This window comes from Pyrenophora tritici-repentis, chromosome 1, assembly GCF_003171515.1.
Source record: "Pyrenophora tritici-repentis strain M4 chromosome 1, whole genome shotgun sequence".
NCBI classification, from domain to species: Eukaryota; Fungi; Ascomycota; class Dothideomycetes; order Pleosporales; family Pleosporaceae; genus Pyrenophora; species Pyrenophora tritici-repentis.
Window position 1 is genome coordinate 6,460,425 of NC_089390.1, and position 22,660 is coordinate 6,483,084.

Sequence of the window (22,660 nt, forward strand, 5' to 3'; positions counted from 1 at the left end):
ACCACGTCCCACCACGGTCCTTGTGAGTATATGAAGCCAGTATCCGGTTGATCAGGCAGCAGCCTTACCATCTGTCGAGCGGCATAAACGCAAGTTTCAGCCATCTTTGCATTGAAGTTAACGGATCTCTCACTCTCTGATGCTATGCGTCGCTCAATTCGGCAAAGACATGGTCGGGTTATGAGAATCATTGTACTCCAATAGTACATCTTGAGCAGGAAGCGTTCGCGATGGAGGTCGGGTCTGTGAGACCAGCTACTGGTACGGTGATCCTCGGGTGGTAAGGCAGACTTTGACCATTCTTCAAGCTCCTTGAGCAGCTGCGTGATTTTTGTCTGGATGTGCTATTGATGATAGAGTCAGCGAGTCCTTATAGTCACCGGAAACTTAAGCGAAGCAACAAAGTTGATAAAAGAAGCCCTATATATGTACCTCCCAAGATTGGATAGCAGTTCGCGGCGAGTAAAGGTTGAGAAGAACCTTTTGTGAGATGAGCGTCAGGTCGATGTAGGTAACGAAGTAGTGGCTTTCACCAGTACTCTGCCTGCCAGACTCAAAAGTACTGCTGCTCGCATTTGTTCGTGGCGGACTATAGCTCGTACGAATGCGGGAAGCTTGTCGGGAAGCACTACTGTCTTGATCTGGTGCCCTACCCGTGGTCTGTGGATGAGATACTGTACAATCTTCGTTTGCGATGACAGGGGGGCGGCCTGTTATGGAGGATACGAGACACTCTATTGAGTGTAAACACCACCAAAGCTTCACCAACGGCTCTCGCTTTGCTTCATCCAACGATGGATCTTCGTTACGCAGATGTAGGCCAAGCGCCAGAGCGAGTCTGATGGAAATCCCGATCATGATCCAAGCTCTACTCACGTGGCCAATAACCAGAAAGTAGAACGCTAATGTACCTGTCTGAAGTTTGTTGTGTCAGGTACGTGAAAGAATATCAAGGAGTACCAGAGACTTACGGCTTGAACCCGGTCCAAATTGGGAGCTGCAATGAAGGCCATGGTATCTTTCAATCCGAGGAGCTGAACGGCCCGCGTCATATAAATTAAATGGTCTCGCTCATCACCTCTCCATTCGGCGCCGGTAAGGTGAGAGTATTTCGCGCCAATCGCAAATAGCAGGTTCATTGTCGCACGCCACTTGGGCGGAACATGGTATGGGCGCTGATTCCGTATAGATTGGATGTAACGGCAAAACTGATCCTCGAAATTGGCGGGCATGAGTGGGAAGGTGCCATGTACGGTATCGTTGTAGCAGTTGAAGAGCTTCTCGGCAGTGCCCGGATTTGGCATCTCGTATGGGTCCACGGCGATGTCGATTTCAATGTCGTCGCTGTCCAGATAAAAGGTTGCATCTGTGACGTGGCGCATGGATCCTGGTCTAGAGTTTTGTCTCCGTTCATGTAAAGCGTCGGATCTTTCATTAATAGCTCCCAGACTCGCACCAGGCGGACCGCGCCGCTGACCATGAGGGTCCGTATTACCACGCTCTACCTGGCGTTGGACGCTTCGCAGCCACTGGACCTCGGAATTTTGGCCAATATAGCCGGTCTCTCTAGCTTCACGGTTTCGCATCAGGTCCTCGTCGAGAATGTCAAGATCTTCGTTGGACCCGACAGATGCGGTCACAAAAGCCTCTCCATGATCAGCGTTCTCTGGCTCTTTCCCAACTGAAGATTGCTCACGCAGTCTCTTTCCGAGGGTCCTGACAGAATGGACGGATCCGACAGAGACTAGATCCTCCTCTACCTATACCAGAGCCAAAGTTAGTTGATTATTTCTGTGCCATGCATTGAGGGTGGCAGGTGAGCAAGGGGTACGCACGTCTTGTAATGCTTCGTTGATGATCTTCTTGTCCGCCTCGTCAACGCGGCCCTCAAGGTCTTTGAGCAAGCTAACGAGGTTCTCATTTAGTCGCATTGCCCTATAATATTAGATTGTAAGCTGAAGAGGATGGGCTTTTGGGTGCCTACTCTCCAAGACGATCTCTCCGTGCTGGATCGTACACACAGACTAGATTGCTTCGTTCGCAATTGGCGCAACGCGGCGTGCCACCTGAACACCTGACTTCTGGAAGACATTAACAAGAATGATCGGGTACAAAAATTAAAGGGCGGTATACTCCGCTTGCGACAGGTTTTGCAGGCTCTCGCTCTAAGCAGAGATGTTAGCATGCCCAGGTGCCGACTAGTGTGGGGTGAGAGAACACTGACACGCGTTCCTCTTTATCGTATCTTTCTGACAATTCGGTACTTTTATGCGGCGCCAGATTCTGGATCGCGATCTTTCTAGCCTGTCCATGACTGGAAGGTTCAGGCGTACTTTGCTGCATAGTGAAGGCTGGCTGTGATTGGAAGCCAGTTGGAGACCCGCACAGCCAGTGCAGATGCAGCTCGCGCGGAAAGCCGTCCCCAAGAGATCGATCCGTTCATGTGCTGAGGATGGGTAGGCCTCTTTGGAGGGTGTACGAGGCGGAAAGGGTGTGCTGAGACCCTCTGATGCGATCAGACTGTTGATGCAGGGAAGACAGGCCAACAATGGTGCCGGGAGACTATGTTCAAACGAGTCGGAGCAGATCCACAGGCGGCAAACAGAAGACTAGCTGTCGCTTGAACCCTTAGTACTGTTGGAGGATGAACAGAGAGGGTACCGCCTGTCAAACAATTGATAGGCGGATATACACGCGCCAATCAGATCGTCCGCGCCGTTGCTGTTCAATTCATCACCACGAACGAGGTCGGGTTTTTTACCTTGTCTGACAATTTAGTACACAGTACGCTAAATGTATGTACAGTATTTTGCCTTGAAACAATTGAGATATGCCGCTGTTGTTTGCAAACGCGCGTACCCGAATCTTTAGAGCAACACTCAACAAGTACAAGCTCCTTCGTAATCAAGGACGGCATCGTCTCGAGGTTTCTACATCGACAGGGCACCAGCAAACCCCCTCCATACGACTACCCGGCGCTTCTTGATCAGGTTTTTTCCGTCGGGATCGCGATCCAAGACAGGGCGGCGAGGAGCCCCGCGGAAGACGGCTGCGAGGCGACGCCTCCGGCTCCGAGACATGGCAGCACACAATGTACAGACGAAAAGAAAGATAAAACACAGAGTACTAAATCTTCAGCATATATGCGGCAATTCTTGGGCGATGCACTATTTGAAGGCGTAGCCAAAGTGTCGTCCTACTTCTTGCTATGACTGGGTAGGTGCGCGCGCCCACGTCATAATTTACTTTACTATGTCGCTTTGGGACTCATCATACTCTTCAACATGACGATTCCTTACTACGCGACTCGATTGATATCATTTGCCTAGTTTCATCCATCGAGAGTGACAGAAGCCGCTTATGCACAAAGCATACGGCTGGGGCTTTTTGGTATTTTCTAATCGCACAACGTCATCCTTCAACAACCCCCCCACAGTTCCATGCACGTTTCGTGTATGCCGATGTTCGTAATCCACGGCACTCTATGACCAAGGGTTTTACAGTGTAGACGTACCTTTTTGCTGGCCTTTGAACATGTTAAAATCTTCACTAACCATCTCTTGACCTATCTTGCGGAAGCACATACTGTGTCTGTACATACTCGTTACGACACTCGTAGATCTACAACGAAGAGCGACACTCGATGAGCTTCCTAGCTACCTAGAGCAGAACATGGAGCTAGAAGCGAACTACGTGGTTAGAATACCAGCTCTGCGGGTCGGAATGACGCGCGCTGACTGGTTTAGAGACGATTGTTTCCTGAAGGGGACTTATTTAAGTCAGCGACTCTGCTCATAACTAGCGGGCAATGGCGTCACAAAATGTCGGCCTTGCCCGTAGCCTAGGGCACTACCCGTTCCCTGCCCCTTGGATAGAAAGAGCCCATACGCTTGCAACTTATTCCTACACTGCAACAACCGCGAAGACCAATTTTCGTCCACCAAAACTGGGCGTTGGCGATGATGGATGTACGCTCTGCTCTGGCAGAAGGGTCAACCTGGAAGCACGCTTTACCATGAACGGAAATTACTGCTAGCTCGCCGCGTTAGGCTAGCGATCCGCGCGGAATTTTCCATTTCCGGACTTCCGAGGCTTCCTTCTCATCACGACATCACGATCACATTCCATCTTCATCATGCGTTGTCTTCCAACACTGCCCCATCACACTGTCTAAATGCTTACAAGGATAAAGTCCTGCGCAGAATGTCGAAAGAAACGCATAAAATGCGTCGCAACGCTTCCGCAATGCCTCATGTGCATCCGCACCGGCCGGGAATCTTGGACTTGGACTGTCGGATGGACCCTTGTTTGTAGATATGACAAACATTGCAAAGTACGGTATGCAGAAGCGCAAATCGAACCCTTCGCATGAGATCAGAGCATTTCTTACGCAGGACTGTGCGTATCCGAACAGCCTGCTAATCCACCGGATCTCTCCACGAGCAACGGTGATGGAGTCACTCTACGAACGCTTTTTGGCCTACTTTACTTCCGATGGCGAGGAGAGAGATGTACGAAATCGAAAAACCTGGTTGTATAGCCTACCCGTTCTGTCAGCAGATGGCACCAACGAGGCCCTCACGCTAGCGATACAGGCCACAGCATACGCGTTTTGTGCAGTTGAGGCTGCCGATATAGCAATAAAGCAGCATTTCTTGAAGCTATATGGGCAAGCTCTCCGAAAGTACAGTCATTTTCTTTCACGCCCGCGATCTAAACATGAAGTTACGGTGCACATGGTGTCCTGTGCCAGTTATTTTACCATCTACGGACACAACTCTTGCTTCTCCATTTAGCGGGTCACGGGAAGGAGACTCCCGTCGAAGCGAAGCGGATTTTGTATGGAACATTGGAGTACGTTCAGCTGCCTATGTTTCAGAGGCTTATGGGCTACATCTCAACATTGGCCGAAGTCTATTTTGCGCACAAACATGGCGTGGCAGAACAACATCTTAATCATAATGCATACACGATCATCAAGATGGACGTTGAGTCACTTTGGCTTGAATATACAGAGGAGGCTGCGCTTGCGGACATATTCCTCGTCTAGGAAGACGCTTCGGGCGCCATGCATTTCCGCGACGCCTTTACCGTTGCATACTTCAGTGCAGCTCGCATAATACTTGGCATCGCAGTACCACAGGATGGGACTATATTGCAAGCCTCACAGTATCTGAAAATACACACAATGGGTTGCGCATATATGCGCATGGCTGCACCTTTACTGTTGGTTGCGCTGCATTGCCCCCGATCGAGCCAGCAGAGGCAAGCCACGGCATGCTTCGAGCGCTGGAACACCAAAACCCTGTCGGGAAATAGCGCACTTGTATTGGAATCAATGTATCGCCATCGAACATCGGAGGTTTACCGCTCACTACCGAATCCCGATGCTAGTGTTGCTCTGTTCATTCCCAAACAGTAGAGATCTCGATGAGGGAGATGCGCTATTGTCGAACACACTCACAAGCATTTCTGGAGTCAACGTGGACATAGTGCATGTGGGGCCTGCTCCTCGGGTGGCTACCTGGACTATTGGAAGCGACGTTACCACTAGTGATCTATCCGGACTAGCATAAATAATGCCCAAACGATTCATAATAGTAACATCCGATCCTCGACACGAATTGCTCCATTTTGCAATCTCACCAAACCTGCTGAAGTTACACTGCATAACACGATGCACGGCAGCAAGCTCGATCGTCACGAAATTTGTTGCAAGGTACAAGATCCATCCCTTTGCAAAAGAAGGAGCTGCGCTGACGTTGGTGAATGACTGTGCAACACCATGTCGACTGCCACCTGACTTATCGACCATGTGATTTTCAAGGGCCTAGGCCAAAGGATAGCTCTTGTTCTTAGCTCTTGGCAAGTAACTGCAGGCGCTTATTCACCCAAAAATCACCTAGTATTCTTGTTGCTTACAAGCGCTGACCACGGATAAGGTCGGATGAGCTTCAGCCCCGGAAGCTTTTGTTGGTGACTAACATGTGCTTTGCTGCATCGAGCTGTTTGATCTCTGTTCATATTAGCTGCCATCTCGATGTCAAGTCACGACTACGATAATCTTGGTTAGGGTAACGGTTCAAGTAGCAATGCTATCAATGCAGGTAAACGTGCCTAATAACCGTTAACGACTCCGGGGTTAGCTTTGGATTCTTGAGTCCACGTCACAAAAAGTCTGCGTGCTTGGAACATTGTTTGCTCGTCAGGTGCAGCGTGTAAGTTTTTTTTCTTTTCTTTCGTTTCCTCAGCTCGTCGTCTTGCTGGTCCCTCCCTCTCCATCTCAGTGTTTTGGTCGGCGAGAGAAATGATGGCGACCCACAATGAACTGCGATTCCGGAAACTAGACTGTTAGATGGCTTGGTCTTTCGCCGAAATGTAGGGATACGAGTGGCATAAGACTAAATACGTTACTTGTCGGATCGTGAGTATCGGTAGAGACGTCGGCTGCTGGACACTTCGGCCCGACTTCGGCCCACCTTGCGCAGAGCTTAGGTATACCTTCGTAGCAGCTGTGTTCGTAATAAATCACCATCACCGAACAGAATGCATTCCTAGTTATCGTTATTTCCTTTCAGCACTAGTGCTATAGACCTTCCAACACTGATCAGTGATTGCTTAAGGCGATCACAGACAGCAAGGTAGAAGAGACAGACCGCATCTTCGACGAACTCCCTGACGCACGACGTTATACTCCCGGGAGAAGATTCTGTGCTAAGAACAGAGCGAGGCAGAGATAACACAAAGCACTCTTAACCTCCCTCTACAGCTGCTGGTTTAGCTTAATCCGCGAACACAGAGCGCGTCAGCAACGCAATACAACTCAACCGTACGAGCGTCTCCGGACGATCCGATCACGTACAACAACAAGCGCTGGCACGACCAACCAGCGAGACAACAACACCGACAACGCGTCAACACCCGCTAGCAAGATGGCGGATAACCAAAGCGAAATAAGCTCTGCAGACTCTGCTGAAGCTCAGAATCAACTACAGAATGAGCAATCAGAACACCTCTCAGACTCACCATGGGCCAAATTTACCGCGGAACAACTTATGGAAAACTGTCCATACACAGTTGCACTCAAGGTCATCAATACAGCTCTCTGGGGTGTACCCGCACCGGCGGACGCAAATGAGACACGCAACAACGTGGGTCGCTAAAGCTATCCACGACTACAATGTGTCAATGGCCTGGGACGATGACCTCTTCATTGACTACAAATGGGACTTTGAAGGATGGACGAAGGAGCTATTTAGCAAGGTTGAGCGTGGTACACTAAGGTCTCTTAAGAGTGTGCTACGACACCGGGGAGTATACACTGGCAACAATCACGCCAGGGTGGCGGACTCTCTCTACAACATTCTAGGTATAGAGAATACTCTTGAATGGGAACCAGCAGAGTTTCGAGCCATGAAATTCGACCAACAGTCCGAAGCGTACCAGCGCCAGCAGAGCAATAAACGCCAACAGGACACTCAGCACACAGTCTATCCAGCTGTACAACAACCACCGCAAGTACAACAACTGCCGCAATTACAACAACCGCCGCAATTACAACAGCCACCGCAAGTACCACAGCCGTCGCAATTACAACGACCGTCGCAGGGCGAGCAACAAGAGCAGTATAGAGTGAGACAAGGCGTCCAGAGCCGTTCCCAAACAATAGAGCCACAACAGCCGCTACACATGAGCGGTACGCTAGAAGGGCCTCAGCATCGACAACTGTGGGAGCAGGCCGCGCAGCCGCAACAAGGGCGTGCGCAACTACAGACACGGCCGCCAGCGACTGCATATCGCGAAGTCACGCCATTTCCGCAACAGCCAACGAACCGCGTCCCTAACAGACCACCCGAACTACCATACGACCCGTACAAGACGCTACCGCCGCGATGGTCCCGCAACGATCGACTCGACGCTAATACGATCACGCAGTTCTCTAAGCTATGGGACAATAGCAACAAGTATACAGGGAATGCGTACGATCTCCTAGACGATAAGATCAAGATCTTCTTCAGCATCTGCTGGCAGGTAGATATCCAAGAAGAGCAGTTTCACGCAGTGTTTCCCCGTATCCTTACCGGACGTGCAGAGACATTCTACATACAGGTTGTAGAGAGAGATGACAGCTTTGCTGATGCGTACATGGCAATCAAAAACCACTTCGACCATGACGTCCATCACCAGCACTACTACACAGACTGGACGACTACAACCTTCGCTCGCACCCGCACAGAGAACCCCGACAAGGGACTACACGAGGTTCTGCAGATCCTGCTTGACAAGCTGCAGCTATGCCAGCGTGCCCTTGGCAAGAACTTTGAGGGCGAGGATGCCCTACGTACCACTGTCATCAATGCCTGCCGAGGAGTACCAGAGCTTGAGATGGCACTGTTCAAACCAGCCACAATCTGTGAAGGACTCTTCTCAGACCTACGTTCTGCAGTTGAGACACACCTTGCACGGCAACACACTACCCAGATGGTCACAGAGGACCAATACTACTTAGATCGCCGATACAACGGCAATGGAAGAATCCGAGGTAGATCTCGAGGTGGAGGAGGATTCAGAGGCGGATCTAGAGGAGCATATCGAGGAGGCGAGCAGCGCGACGACAACGGACGAGGATTTAAGCCTCGCTGGAGGAAGAAATGCTTTGTTTGCCAGAAGGAAGGATGCTGGTCTACCAACCACACAGACGAAGAGCGCAAGGCTGCCCGTACACAGTTCTTCTCTACGCTATACTTTACAGGTACACAGCCCCCAAGGACTTCTCCGTACATCTTGCAGAATACGAAGGGATCGAGCACACTAGCCAGTACAATCAGAGAGGATGGAGAGAGGAGGAAGACTGCGAGGATGACGACGATGACGACGTCGCGGAAGCATACCTTGAACAGCAGTTTTTCACGGAGCAATGCCTTGCAGATCAGGCGTTCTTGCACCACATCTCTGGCGACGACGTATACCGCCAAGACGCGCCATCAGCGCCAGCGTCACAGTTCCTGCTTGAAGACCGCTACACAAGATCTGTGTACCAAGGGATCCTACCGGATACAGGCGCTGCCAACGTATCCACAGTTGGCAAGGAGCAGTACCTTGCACTCACAAGGGAAGATCCTACAGTTAGGATGGATACGTCTACAGCAGGAAAGGCATCTATCAAATTCGGCAAGGGCGAGGCTACATCATCTATTGGCACTGCACAGGTCTCTACAGACATTGGGACGATCAACTTTGAGGTGCTTGACGCACCTACACCATTCTTATTGTGCCTTGCAGACATGGACAGGTTAAAGGTCTACTTTAACAACACCACAGATGAGCTAGTCCAGGGTGACGTACACATCCCTGTAATTCGCAAATGGGGACATCCTTGGTTCCATCTGAACAAAAGAGAGAGAGCAACTGTGTTCCTGACAGAGACAGAGTTGCGACGGCTCCATCGACGATTTGGACACCCAGCTGTCACGCGACTTGTTAAGCTCTTAAAGGATGCTGGCCATAACGACTTCGAAGAAAGAACCCTAGAAGAAGTCACTAAGTTCTGCCACCACTGCCAGCTCCACAGCTCCGCACCGCGCCGATTCAAATTCACTCTCAAGGATGATCACCACTTCAACTATGAGATCCTGGTGGATGTGATGTACCTGAGCAACAAACCTGTACTGCATGTGGTCGATTCCTCAACAGCGTTTCAAGGCGCGAGGTTCCTTAGCGCTATCTCAGCTAAAGAAACATGGCAAGCACTGCGGATACTATGGATCGACACGTATCAAGGACCACCAGACATTATCACGCATGACGCAGGCACTAACTTTGCAAGCACAGAGTTCCGCGCAGAAGCAAAGATCATGGGAGTCACATGCAAGCAAATACCTACGGAGGCGCACTGGTCTATCGGCAAAACTGAGAGGTACCATGCACCTCTACGCCGCGCATGGGACATACTCTATGCAGAACTCACTGACACTATGTCCGACGACGCGATTCTCCAGATGGCTGTGAAGGCTGTCAACGATACTGCTGGCCCCGATGGACTAGTCCCGACGCTACTGGTCTTTGGAGCGTACCCACGAATGACTGCAGAGTCACCGCCATCCCCGTCAATGGTCAAGCGCAGCGAGGCTATTCAAAAGGCGACGAAAGCCCTACGCAAGATCACGGCAGAGCACCAAGTTGCAGACGCCTTGAACACCCGCAATGGACCAGCCACTGCAGACATGCTCGCGCTCCCACTCCAGAGCGAAGTCTTAGTATGGAGAGAGAGTGATGGCTGGAATGGCCCGTACAAGATCGCCAGTACAGATGGCCACAACGTCACTGTTGACATGGTCAATGGTCCAACGACATTCAGATCCACTGTCGTCAAGCCATACTACAGACCGGACCACCTTTGGAGCGACCCCGATGCGCCACACGCGCCGAATGAGCCGCATGAGCCGGTAGCAGTACCACCGGCAGTGCAACCACGCAGGAGAGGCCGCCCTCCAGGGTCAAAGAACAAGCGGAAGGCGCACGCGTACATCACCAAGAAGGAGCAGGACGATCTTGAGCTAGCTATCAAGCTACGTAACGATGGAGTGATCACAACCTCAGGCGCCCCCTTTGAAGCGTCTGATGACCAAGAGATCAGCGACCTCGTAGGTCGTGGAGTCTTTAAATTTGAGCAATACGACGAGAGGCTACACAGCAAGATCCGGATCTTCAAGTCACGCCTAGTACGTGAGGTCAAGGGAAAGACAACCAAGCCCTATGAGAAATCCCGCCTAGTTATCCAAGGCTACCAGGACCACGGCAAGGAGACTATTCTGACGCAATCTCCAACCATACAGCGATGTAGCCAGCGCCTGATTATGTCGCTGGCGCCCGAGATGGTACAACGCGGAATGAACATCGAGCTCCGTGACATTACGCAGGCGTATCCCCAGGCGCAGACAGCCCTGAAGAGGACGATACTCGCACATCTTCCTACTGAGCTAGTCCATCGATATCCAGAAGGCACGCTACTCCATGTGATCAAGCCGCTGTATGGAATCGCTGAGGCAGGAGTCCACTGGTGGACAACGTATCACGGACACCATTGCAAGGAACTGGACATGGCAACATCGACGTACGACCCATGCCTATTGATCACGAACAGAGACGACGCAGGCATCTTCGGCATCGTTGGCATGCAGACAGACGACACTCTCATGCTCGGGACACCAGCGTTCTCGTCACGTGAAGAGAAGAAGATCCAGAAGGCAGAGTTCAGGTCAAAGCCAAAAGCAAGGCTGACACCAGAAGTGCAGTTAGACTTCAATGGATGTACACTCACGATGGACGCCAGCAGAGTCTTGACCCTTAGGCAGAAAGGACAAGGAGGAAGGATCAGGCTTGTGGATATCAGGGCACCCGACCGCGCGCAACAGTACACCGAGCAGCGCGCCCGCGGAGCGTACATCGCATCAACATGCCAACCAGAGGCGTCATTTGACCTGTCCGTCGCTGCTCAAGCTCAGCAACCATCAGACGAGGACATCAAGGCACTCAACAAACGCCTGAAATGGCAGATGGAGAATCTCGATCGTGGCCTGCGCTACGTCACTGTCAATCTTATGGAGGCCAAGTTGATGGTCTTTGTGGATGGCTCCTTTGCCAACAACAAGGACCTCAGCTCACAGCTAGGCTTTGTCCTTATGCTCGTCAACGAGTCTATTGACGTCAACACCTTCACAATACAGGGCAACGTGATCCACTACAGCTCTACAAAATGCAAGCGCATCACACGGAGCGTACTGGCCTCAGAGATCTACGGCATGGTCAACGGCTTTGACATAGGCATTGCAGTTGCAACCACGCTGAGGATAGTTACAGAACGACTTAGACTACCTGCAATTCCCTTGGTTATTTGTACAGACTCGTACTCCTTGTACGAGTGCCTAGTAAAGCTTGGGACGACGAAGGAAAAGCGTCTCATGATCGACATCATGGCGCTGCGCCAATCATATGAGCGTCGCGAGATCACGGAGATCCGCTGGATCAATGGTGAAGACAATCCTGCAGACGCCTTCACCAAGGCATCGCCAAACCGCGCTCTTGAACGCTTTATTGACGGCAATAAGCTGACAGTCCGAGTAGAGGGATGGGTGCAGAGGCCGACAAGCTTTGATGGTTGATGCTACACACAGTTACCATCAACACATACTGTCACTACCGATACAAGCAGAGTTACTAGCTACCCAGAAAGAAAAGACTTCCAGTGTCGGATCGTGAGTATCGGTAGAGACGTCGGCTGCTGGACACTTCGGCCCGACTTCGGCCCACCTTGCGCAGAGCTTAGGTATACCTTCGTAGCAGCTGTGTTCGTAATAAATCACCATCACCGAACAGAATGCATTCCTAGTTATCGTTATTTCCTTTCAGCACTAGTGCTATAGACCTTCCAACATTACTACTATCCCGAGGGCAACTTTGGCGGGGATCAGCTTCTAGATAGTTTGATTAGCCTTTCACTCGAACACGGGTTGCAGCCCAAAACATTTCATGTCCAAGCTGGTCGATCGACTCTATTCCCCCCTGCGTGCAAGTACACTAGATAGCCTGGAGAGCTGTTTGTGAAAGCATAGGTTCATTGGTGAGATACGTTTTCAGAGTTACATCATCTTGAAAAGGGTGAACAGCCTCTTCCCTCTCCGTGATCATGAAGCAATTGTAAGGTTGAAAAGTACTTGTTGCGGGAGGTTCTTGGTACTGTGTTGTGGTTCGCAGTATATATATCATACCACACCATGATCGCTTCAGATCATCGTATGCGACATAACGATGACTCTGAGACTCTCAACGTACTCAGTGCAAGGCCACTAAGGTTTAAAAATAGTAAGAACCGCCATTGGCTATATCATATCATGTTTACCGTGGATATGTGCTGAGTCAACTGAAGGAAACTTCTGGTGAGGGAAATGAGCGTTTACTTTGGGACTTGTATATATTACTACAACGACGCTGCAGTAAAGCACTATGGATGATAGGAATCCAGGATGAAACGCCATTGCATAACATTCATCCAAAGCCCAATATTCCTGGCACCAGGAGACCCCTCGGTCAGCACACTCTCGCCCAGTATTCACTGAAATATCATAACACAACCAACAGTGACACTGAATAAGACAGAAACAAGAATGATTTCATTCGTAAGAGAAAACTCCGGTAATTCCCATTCAGTAGCTATACAACCATCAATACCATTCCTCCCACGAAGATCAGGCATTGTATATCATCCTATATCCCTTTCATTCATTCCCACAGACAGACAGCTCCCCTTCACATCTAAGTTTTCTGCATTCCCTCCACAAACTTGAGTGCATCCTCCCTCTGCACAACATCAATACTACTCGTCTTATTCGAGTAGCTGACTCCATAGCAGCGATCAGCCACATACACCATCTCAGGTCTAAAAGTTGTGCAGATGAACTGGCCACCACCGTCTTTGTTCTTGCCACCCTGGCCGCTGAGTTTCTCGAGCATCTGCGCGACAGCGGTACGGTACTGCGCATCGAGGTTGGCGTCGATTTCGTCGAAGAGGTAGAAAGGCGCGGGGTCGCATTTTTGAATAGCAAAGATGAGGGCGAGGGCGCAGAGAGACTTTTGGCCACCGGAGAGTTGGCCGATTTTTTGCTGCTCGTCGTGCTTGCTGTTGAAGGATACGGCGATGGAGACGCCCGTGTATTCTTCCACCTTGCTCTTCTTGCCTTGTGTCGCTTCTTCTTCTTCGTCCGAGGAGGCGTCGTCGCCACCGCCGCGGCGGGCGTCGCGGTCGGACTTTCGGTTGATAATGAGACGGCCGCGACCGATGGGTACGAGTTGTTGGAAGACTTCGCCAAAGGCCGAGGCAACTTGCTTGAAGGTACGGGCAATGGCTTCATCCTTGCGCTGGTCCAGCACGTCGATGAGGTTTTCGATCGACTTCCGCGAGGTATCTAGTTCGGCGCGGCGTTCGGTGAGGGTGCGGCGTTGGCGTGTAAAGTTTTCGTATTGTTCAAACGCCTTCTTGTTGACGTGGGCGAAGCTCTTGAGGGCTTGGTTGGCTTTGGTAAGCTCTTTGGTCACCTTTAGGTATGTCAGTATGCGCACTGTCATCATAACCATATGAAACTTACCTTTGTGGTGTCCCATTTGGTGTACTTTCGATCCACGTCTTCTGGAAGAGTCCCCAGGTCTCGAATGTCTCGTTTTACCTCAGCCAGCCTATCGGTGAGACGACTGCGATCTGAGTCTTTCTTGGACATGGATTGCTCTTGCTTTGCCATCATCCTAGCGAGCTGCCGATTGGTAGCCTCCTTCTCGTTTCTTAAGTTTTCCAGCTCGCCCAACTGAGCCCGTATTTCTTCAATCTGAGCATCAGTCTCCTGGATCTGTAGGTCGAGATTTGTAATCGTCTGATTCACATCGTCTAGTGCGCGCTCATACTCGCGTAAACGCGCGGACTGGCTAGTCGAGCCACCCACACCCCCTTGTTGTGCCTGGATGTTATCGAGTTCTGGCTGTAGGTTCTCGTTGAGATCAAGCTCAGCCTCGACTTTGCGAGTTTCCAGGGCAGCTCGCTCCTCCTTTGCACGTGCAAATTGTCGCTTCAGATCTTGAACAGTGCTCCGCAATGTAGTGAGCATTTGCTCCTCGTCGTTCGATAGCGCTTTCTCGAACTTGGAAGCCACCTCCGCCTCCCAATCACTCTGCTGTGCCCCAAGCTGATTGATTGCCGACTGCAGTGTCGAAGCGGTCATTCGCTTCCTTGCAAGGCTCTCCTGAATTTCTCGGAGGGTCCTCTGCTTGAGCCGCAATTCTTCACGCATGGGTGCATAGCTGTTTTCTCCCTTGTCCTTCTCGTGCTCCCGCCTACGGACCTCACTTAGAGCTGCAGTGAGTTGCTGACGCTTCTGTTCAAGTTCTGTTGCAATTTCGCGCTTACGTTGCAGTAATTCGTCGTATTGCGTGCGTATTTCGGCGAGAGCTTGATAAGCCCTGATCTTGGACTTGGACGGATCGTGGTAACCTCCTCGGTACTGGCCCTTTCGCGAAGCATTATCTCCATCCAGAGTATACGCGCGAACGTTGTACTGCTTCGCGTTCTTCTTGCAAGCAGTCAAATCAGGGCAGACAACGATCTTACCGAAGACATGGCTGAAGGCATTTTCGAATCGTTGGTCATACCTCAATTTCGGCAACAGTGGTTGCATATCGCCCGTGGCAGGTAGATTCATATCATGTCCCCGAATACGATTGAGGGGAATAAAAGTGATACGTCCGCCCTTGTCTTTGATCAGTCTGTCGATGAGTTTACTGGACACTTCGTCGTTGTCTACGACCACGTTGAACAGAGCACCCTCAGCAGCAGCTTCTGTGACAGACCGATAGTCATTATTAACTTCCAGTAGGTCGGCGATAGTGCCATGAACTCCCTCCAGATCTCCTTCTTTCTGGTAGCGACGTAATGACTCAAGTCCACGACTGGTGCCATGGTCGAGCAGCCGAGAAAATGTACTTTCCGCCTTTCGGAGCTCGGCTTGGGAGTTTGTAAGTTGAGTGTTGACCCTGTTTTCCTCGCGGTAGAGGTTTGTCTGCTCGTCATGTACAGCCTTGTAGGCGTCCTTGGCTTGCTCGACCTTGGCCGCGAGATTAACGCTGGCATCACCTTCACTCTCGATGGTTGATCTGAGATGGGCAATCTCACCCTCAATACGCTCGATGTCGCTTTCCAGTTGAGTGATCTCTTCGCTAGTCTGCATGAGAACAGCCTTGCGGCGGCTAAGGTCGTCATTTGCTTCCTCTATCTGGGCGCGCAATGCTTCGTCTCGCTGCCTTTTGGTGGTGTAGAAAGCAGTACGACCCTGCTTCTCCTCGAGCCGCTTCTGTTGGCCTTCAGCTTCTAACAATTGTGATCTGACGGCTTCCTCCTCCTCCTTCTTTGCGTTGTATTCGGGTAGCAGTTGCTTCAGCTCTGCCTCTCGTGCTCGTATCTGCTGCTGGAGCGACTTTATTTGTGTATCGCGCGTCTTCTTCGTTCGCTGGGCGACCGACTGGTTGTCCTGCAGCGCCTTGAGCTCGAGCTCGATCTTCGCCTTCTCCAGTGTTGCCGACTTGCGTTCCTGTTCCGACTGCACACGGTCCTCCCGGAGAACATCCAAGTCACCTCTCCGCTTATTGATATCCGTGTCGATCTGTGCAATTTCTGCCTCGGTCTGCACAAAGGCCGCCTCGTTGTTTTCCTTCATCTCACGGCCGTGACTCTCAAGCTGGTCGATATTCTCAATAGCGGCCTCGAGATCGGCCTCCTCGCGTGACTTCAATGTGTACATCAACGACCGGCGTTCCTTGTCGTTCCGGCTCCATGCCTCCAGCTCCTCCTTCTCGCCCTCCAATTCGTCCAAACGCTCGTTGATTGTGGTTACCACGCCGTCAATGTTGGCGCACTTGTTGTCGGTATCGGCGAGCAGCTTCAAACTATTTGCGCGGCGCTCTTCGTACACATTGGAACCGGATATCTCCTTCAGCAGCTTCAATCGCTCAGAGTCCTTCATGTTGGTAAGTGCCGTCACACGACCTTGGGGTACAATGTAGTAGGGGTTTGATCGCGAGAAACCGGCAGATTCGAGGATCTGCATAACTTCGGATTTGGTAGCGTTCTTGCGGTTGACTGAGTACTCGTCCTTCTTTGCGCCAATCGTCCGGCGCAAGTAGAATTCTGGCTTGCCCGTCTGGAAGCGGTCCTCTGTGTTGTCGAAGCACACCTCGACATATGCTGACATGACAGCCGAGCCAGAACCCTCGTGTAGCAGGGCCTGCCGCTCTTCGCGGCCCAAGTTGTGGTAGTCATCGCCCAGTACGAAACGTACAGCGGCGAAGAAGTTACTCTTTCCGGAACCATTGCGACCGACGACTACATTGCAGTTGGGTGAGAAAGGCTCGATTTGCAACTGCTCCTTGTAGCTCTTGAAGCCCTGGATCGTGATCTGCTTGATGTATCCCATCGCGGCGGTTTCGAGCGATTGTAGCGGGTAGGATTGACGGATTACTGTTTGCGGTCGCGCGTAGAATGTGAATGCGATCGCGATAGTGCTTATCAGCACATGGCGGGGGGCTTGTGGTCGAAGGCGTAGATGGGGATGCGTCTACCCACTGGTTGCACCAACGACGCGGTGCGCGTCGCGCTTTCCCGCCAAGCCTGACGCTCAGACCAAGCCGCCTCTCCAACATGTCTACGTCGAATGCTGGGGCATGACGTCGCGAGCTATTCTTCTGCTTTACACCCGTACGATGTATCTCATCGTCCTAGTCACAGTTACGCTGACCCTCAATGCTATGTTTGCTCGTCTCTCCTTATCTTGCGCATCTGAGAGATGCATCTTCCAGTCATATATTGCATCTTCCATGTCAAAATATGGCTATAATGGCATTATTGTACTGCTGTTCTTCCAACGGAACAATGATGAGATATCGGAGCACATGTCTTTACCTACCCCGCCACCCCAGCTCGGGTACCCGTTCCACAAACCAAGATATGATCAATGTCATGCAAATCACGTATCGAATATTTGCCTCGGCTTCGACTAAGATGCAGAAACGACAAAAGCCTCTGCGCGGGTGAAGAGAAACGAAATTGTGATATTGCGGATTCATGCGAAATGCTTCCTAAACAGTTGGCGAGTGCAATGAGGCTCGTGTTCGCAAGACTCTGACTTGAAAAACTATGAGCTTCGCAGTGTGATGTTTGCATCATGACAATGCCCAGTCAAGCTTGGCTTCCCCAAAAACAATTGTCTAGAAGTTTACTTGGGCCAGGTTTCAATTCCTTAGCCCAGCCTGACTATTTCCCGTGTCGTATTCAGATGGTGTTTTCGGTTCGTGACATAGTTAAGCCGAACTAAAAGTACGCAAAGCACTTCTCGGTGTTTTCACCAACCCCGCTGATCAATCAATTCATTAGTCACGGATCTAGTTCTAGCCAATCCTCCACGAGAGACTGAAGCCCATGGCTGAAGCATGCATGTACCGGCAATTCGCAGACAGACACGGGCTGCGGTGTAGGAGTGGTAGCGATGCATACGAGGCAGTGCGCACCGTCTCGACCTGCACGTCGACGTTGGCAGCAAGTATGCAGCCGTAGTGAACAAAAGAAGTAAGGAGTGCAGTCCAACCCTGGGCCCATAACTATGGGCTGGCTCGTACCGTGAAGATAGCAATACGGCAATGGTTTGGAAGGATTGTTCGCCACTTTGTGGAAATGTTCCCCGGGCAAGTAAGGGTAAGGACTTTCTTGGCGATGCGGCTGCTAGCCCTGCCAAAGTGCAGGTGCTCTCGCAGCAGCATAGCTAGGTGATGGCTTTGGGGTAAAATGGTAAGCCACAGTAAAAGTATGAAGGAGTCGCATAGTAATAAGTTAGTATATTCTCACGTTGCTTTTGCGTGGTTCTGGAGTAATGCTAAGTCATGTCCCCGCTTTTATTTTGTCGCAGGCTGCGCCATACGGTAGAAGTGAAGACTGCAATATGATGATTTTGGAAAAGAAGCTTTGGGTTCGGGTGATCAGCATCACGACCAGCGCACTGTTAGGTGATAGGAGTGGGAGGGCGATTCGGGCCTCATTCCTTGACATGGGCGGCGGCCCAAGGTGCAACGACGCAAGCTAGCAAGGAAGCGGCAGATGAGAGTTGGGGGATTTTGATCGGATTTCTAAGCAGAAACATGGGATTCTTTCAACTTTCCGATGCGACCAGGTGATTTTCGGATCAGCCCCTCTCGATTTCAGCATTACCTAGGCCTGTCGTGGGGTCTCGTCCACATAGGCTAATATCTAGTGATCGACAAGCGCAATACCAATACCAGCATTTTCTGCGCTCTCCATGATAGTGGAGCATGATGGGCTTGCTGTTGGCGTGCGCTATTTGTGTGGCAGAAGCATCGGTTTTCGCAATGGGGTCAAGCGGATTGGAGGTCATAGTCGCAGCACGGGCAAGTATAAGGTAAAGCTTGGATGGGGTTCAGGACGACAAGTGATGATGCGAGGCAATTGGATGGCGCCGATGGTATGGTAACAGCTGCCCTTGGGCGTCAACGACAACGGCCATCTGATGGGGCGCATGCGCATCGCATCTGTCGGGGGCATCTGTCACGGCGCTCCCGAGGTTCCTGTCGCCATGGCTGTGAGGAATGTGACAGGGATGTGGGTGGTTAGGCATGGCGCCAACGGTGCCGCGGAGTAGCCACTCTAGTGCGTCATATTCACTGGGCGCAAATTACGTCTAGTGTTCCCTTTTAGGGGATTACAGTTTGGCGTCTGTCACAGCAACCACAACGACATGTAGTCTTCGGAAGAAGGCTGGTCGCTGTTTAGGCCAGCTGCCAGGGCGGAGGTGGAGGCGACAGCTGGTGATGCGCAGGGTATTGTTTGGCCAGGCGCAGGATCAGAGAGCCGAGCAGGCTGCCGAGGAGGAGCAGCGACGGCGGCGGGTACCAAAGCGGGCTAGCCAAGTGTCGCAGCACGGTGCGTCATCAAGATCGTAAACTTGCAGGCAAACGATGGCGTTCGGCCATGGCTACCTGGCCTGGAAGGTGATTGCAGCCCTCATCGCCGATGCAGCAGTCGCGCTACGTCACCCGGTGAACGGTCCGCCAACCAGACGTCGGCCCGCCCGAGTCAATCCCTGTCCACGTCCATTGCAATCGCTTTCCCAAGTTCCGCATGTTGCCCGAGGGCCCCAATGTTTGAATTCCCATGTTTAGCCCACCTTCCCTCTTACCTGCTTTAAACCCCTCGCTCTTCTTTCTACACTCCGGAACTTTGCTCCGATCCGACGGACATCTGCTCCACCCTTGTCGCTCCCACACCCATATAACAAACTGCTTGCTCTCAGCCACCTCAGCTTCTCACACCACCTCTCCCCACCACATCAACCTCACTCGCCTTGCAATTGCTAAAAACAAGACCTGGTTGCCCACCATGACGGATATTCAGCACCATCCCTTGTTCGACTGGGCTGGCGAGGCCTTCACTGCTATGCAGCACCCCAGCATCAACCAGCTTCAGGACAAGTGGGCGGCGGCCTTGAGCAATCCGTCCTCTGGCTCAAACTCGCAGGCCTTTGCCATTCCGCCATCTCTTCTTACCAATGGCAGCATGGAGCGATTTGGCCAAGTCACCCCGCCTGAAGAGTTGTCGCCACAACACCCTGTCCGCAACGACCGCGAAGCCTCGATCCCCGTTGACCAGCTCCGAAATGAGACATCACCCTGGTCCAAGCAAACCGCCTCTCCGCGCCAAGTGGCGGCGGCGCCTGAGGAGCCTTCCCCGAAGCGACAGCGCACTAGCCGCACCTCAACCAATCAGAGTTCCCTATCAAGTGTTGCCCTTTCACTACAAGAAGACAACGCTGACACCAACCCTCAGCCACCCAAGCGCAAGCGGGGTAGGCCCAAGTCGCAGCCTCAGATGGTTCAAGCATACACCGCTGACGGTTATCCCTTCCAAGTCTCATCCGCCCGCCAGACTCACCTCGAGAAGAACCGCGTCGCCGCCCACAAGTGCAGGCAGCGAAAGAAGGAGTACATCAACAGCCTTGAAGACCGCGCTCGCGAGTTCTCGTCCAAGAACAAGATGCTCAAGGAGAATGTTGCCGTCTTGCGTGAGGAAGTCCTCAGCCTCAAGAACGAAGTGCTGCTCCACGCCGGCTGTGGCTTCTGGGCCGTTGACGAATACCTGGCTCGTTGTGCGGGAAATCTTCTTGGCATGGAAGCTCCTCCACCGGGCATGCGTAACGCGTCATCGTCGCGCAACAACAGTATCAACCACAACACCCAATTCAACAACACCCAGCAGACACGCGAGCCTAGCATGGGTTCCCTGAGCTCTGCAGATGGCGACGACTTTGGAGGTCTAGAGCTTCTCAAGGACTTCACTGACGAAGACATGGACGACTTGGAGGCATAGGAAGCCAACTTGAACATCCTTGCGATCAAGGCTTTCCTATTATGATTCATACCACCGCTTTGGTTTTGACTAGGCCTTGATTAGGGTCAGATCAACTATGCGGTCGTTTGCTCCTTTTCTTCCAATGATTCTACGATACCCCGGGAGCTTTGCTGCACTTCGAGCTACCAAAAAACTTTTTTTTCCCCAATTTCTTCTCTTCCCTCTTGCTGCAATGACCGGTCTGGGCTGGTAATGTCCACCGCAGTGGCCACGACCTTGATGATTTGGCGTTTGAGCGACACCGTGGAACAGAAGTTCACGGTGATAAAAATGTACAGTTCAGGTACACGTATGCGATCCGAAAAAATGATTACAACATGCATGAGTTTTCAGATATTTCATCATATCAAACCAATAATTTTCAGAGTGTCGGCATACACACGGTGTGTCGCCTAATAAGGCCCAATGTACCGCCTCGATCCTACTTCGGCCCAACTCGGACCCAACGCTATGTATACCTTCGTAGCCCCCACATTCGTAGAATCATCATACACCAGAATACCAATACACAAGATTACCTTAGCTACTGTTATTCACCGTACGATCGTACAAGGCCTTCCAACACAGAGCTTTCCCCATGTTTCGTTGATGCAAGTGTCCCTATCGCAGCTCATGCTCAACCCCACTCATTTCCCAAATCTCTAGTATGCAGGGCATATATACGCATGCTCGCGGGGGTTGCTGTGTGAATCCCTCGCCTACATACTTGCGCGTCCCCACATCTCACCATGTCAAGTTTACCGATGACAGATGTGACGTGAGACTCCGCTCTTTTCATTGGACTCAGGGAAACACGTCCGATTTAGTTAAGTCGACTAAAGAAATTCAGCCGCCTTTGATGGGAGACTTGCATAGTCTATCGTTAGGCATTCAATCCATCAGCCACCCTGACTGACTACAGCTGACATAATAGTCCTTCTCCACATGTCAGCCGCTCTAAACCCCAATAAAATTGTTGAATCGTCTATTGCCAACGGGAATACAGCCCCCTTGCGCATGGAGATACATGGATTGCGGAGAGTTTATTCTTCCCCCGCGTTCTAGTCCGCCATTTGCGTCACTGCTGCTGGAAGTTTCCTCCTTGTACATATACGAGATGTAATCTGAAGCAAGCGGCCAGGCTTAACCCCATCTACATGTGATAAATAACCATGGTATCGAGCCGCGTAATCAAGAGAAAATTCCTGCACTGAACTCCACCCGCCAAAGTACATGTGTTGGGAGAGAAATGGCTGATCGCAGAAAGGCCGAGGTGTAGCCTCTAAACCTGAATCACGCTCGACCCGGCTTAGGCAAGCGTCATCATGCAAGTCATACGATAGTCGACGGGAGTGATGTAAATCGTCATGGCAGAAACGGCCCTATTCTGCATCATTCTTCTAGATTGGCAACCCCACTGCGACCAGAGGGCCTGAAGGGGCAATACGAACAATAATCACCGTCACCCATGTCAAAACTCCGAGCGATCCCCATGGCCACTACTCACTCGATCTATTCTCGATCCTCTCCGATGCAAATACAATCCTTCGACACCTGCGCCTCGTACAATCCGATTGGCCCCGGAAAGATTCGCCAAAGTAGAACCCCTGAAAACCTTCTTGCAAGCCACAACTGCAGCCAGAATAAAGTTCAGCAACGGTCCCGTCACCTCGC

At 51.4% G+C, this 22,660-nt stretch overlaps 6 protein-coding genes across 6 annotated transcripts; 4 read left to right on the forward strand and 2 right to left on the reverse strand.

The window, feature by feature from the left end:
• Nucleotides 1-420: 420 nt before the first annotated feature.
• PtrM4_025320 (uncharacterized protein) lies at nt 421-1,931 on the reverse strand (the record flags this gene model as incomplete). The annotated part of the gene is made up of 3 exons (XM_001932289.2): nt 421-915; nt 972-1,760; nt 1,836-1,931. The coding sequence occupies 3 exons, from the start codon at nt 1,929-1,931 to the stop codon at nt 421-423; spliced, it is 1,380 nt and encodes a 459-aa protein (XP_001932324.2).
• Nucleotides 1,932-6,932: 5,001 nt separating this feature from the next.
• On the forward strand, nt 6,933-7,163 carry PtrM4_025330 (uncharacterized protein; the record flags this gene model as incomplete). The annotated part of the gene is made up of 1 exon (XM_066103651.1): nt 6,933-7,163. The coding sequence occupies one exon, from the start codon at nt 6,933-6,935 to the stop codon at nt 7,161-7,163; it is 231 nt and encodes a 76-aa protein (XP_065965853.1).
• A 25-nt stretch (nt 7,164-7,188) lies between these two features.
• Nucleotides 7,189-8,815, forward strand: PtrM4_025340 (uncharacterized protein; the record flags this gene model as incomplete). The annotated part of the gene is made up of 2 exons (XM_066103652.1): nt 7,189-8,445; nt 8,510-8,815. 2 exons carry the CDS (start codon nt 7,189-7,191, stop codon nt 8,813-8,815), a joined length of 1,563 nt encoding a protein of 520 aa, XP_065965854.1.
• Nucleotides 8,816-9,131: 316 nt separating this feature from the next.
• PtrM4_025350 (uncharacterized protein) lies at nt 9,132-12,161 on the forward strand (the record flags this gene model as incomplete). Its single annotated transcript, XM_066103653.1, has 1 exon — nt 9,132-12,161. The coding sequence occupies one exon, from the start codon at nt 9,132-9,134 to the stop codon at nt 12,159-12,161; it is 3,030 nt and encodes a 1,009-aa protein (XP_065965855.1).
• A 1,150-nt stretch (nt 12,162-13,311) lies between these two features.
• Nucleotides 13,312-17,009, reverse strand: PtrM4_025360 (Smc, Chromosome segregation ATPase; the record flags this gene model as incomplete). Its single annotated transcript, XM_066103654.1, has 2 exons — nt 13,312-14,091; nt 14,142-17,009. The coding sequence occupies 2 exons, from the start codon at nt 17,007-17,009 to the stop codon at nt 13,312-13,314; spliced, it is 3,648 nt and encodes a 1,215-aa protein (XP_065965856.1).
• Nucleotides 17,010-19,978: 2,969 nt separating this feature from the next.
• Nucleotides 19,979-20,965, forward strand: PtrM4_025370 (bZIP transcription factor (Atf21); the record flags this gene model as incomplete). The annotated part of the gene is made up of 1 exon (XM_001932292.1): nt 19,979-20,965. One exon carries the CDS (start codon nt 19,979-19,981, stop codon nt 20,963-20,965), a length of 987 nt encoding a protein of 328 aa, XP_001932327.1.
• Nucleotides 20,966-22,660: the final 1,695 nt, after the last annotated feature.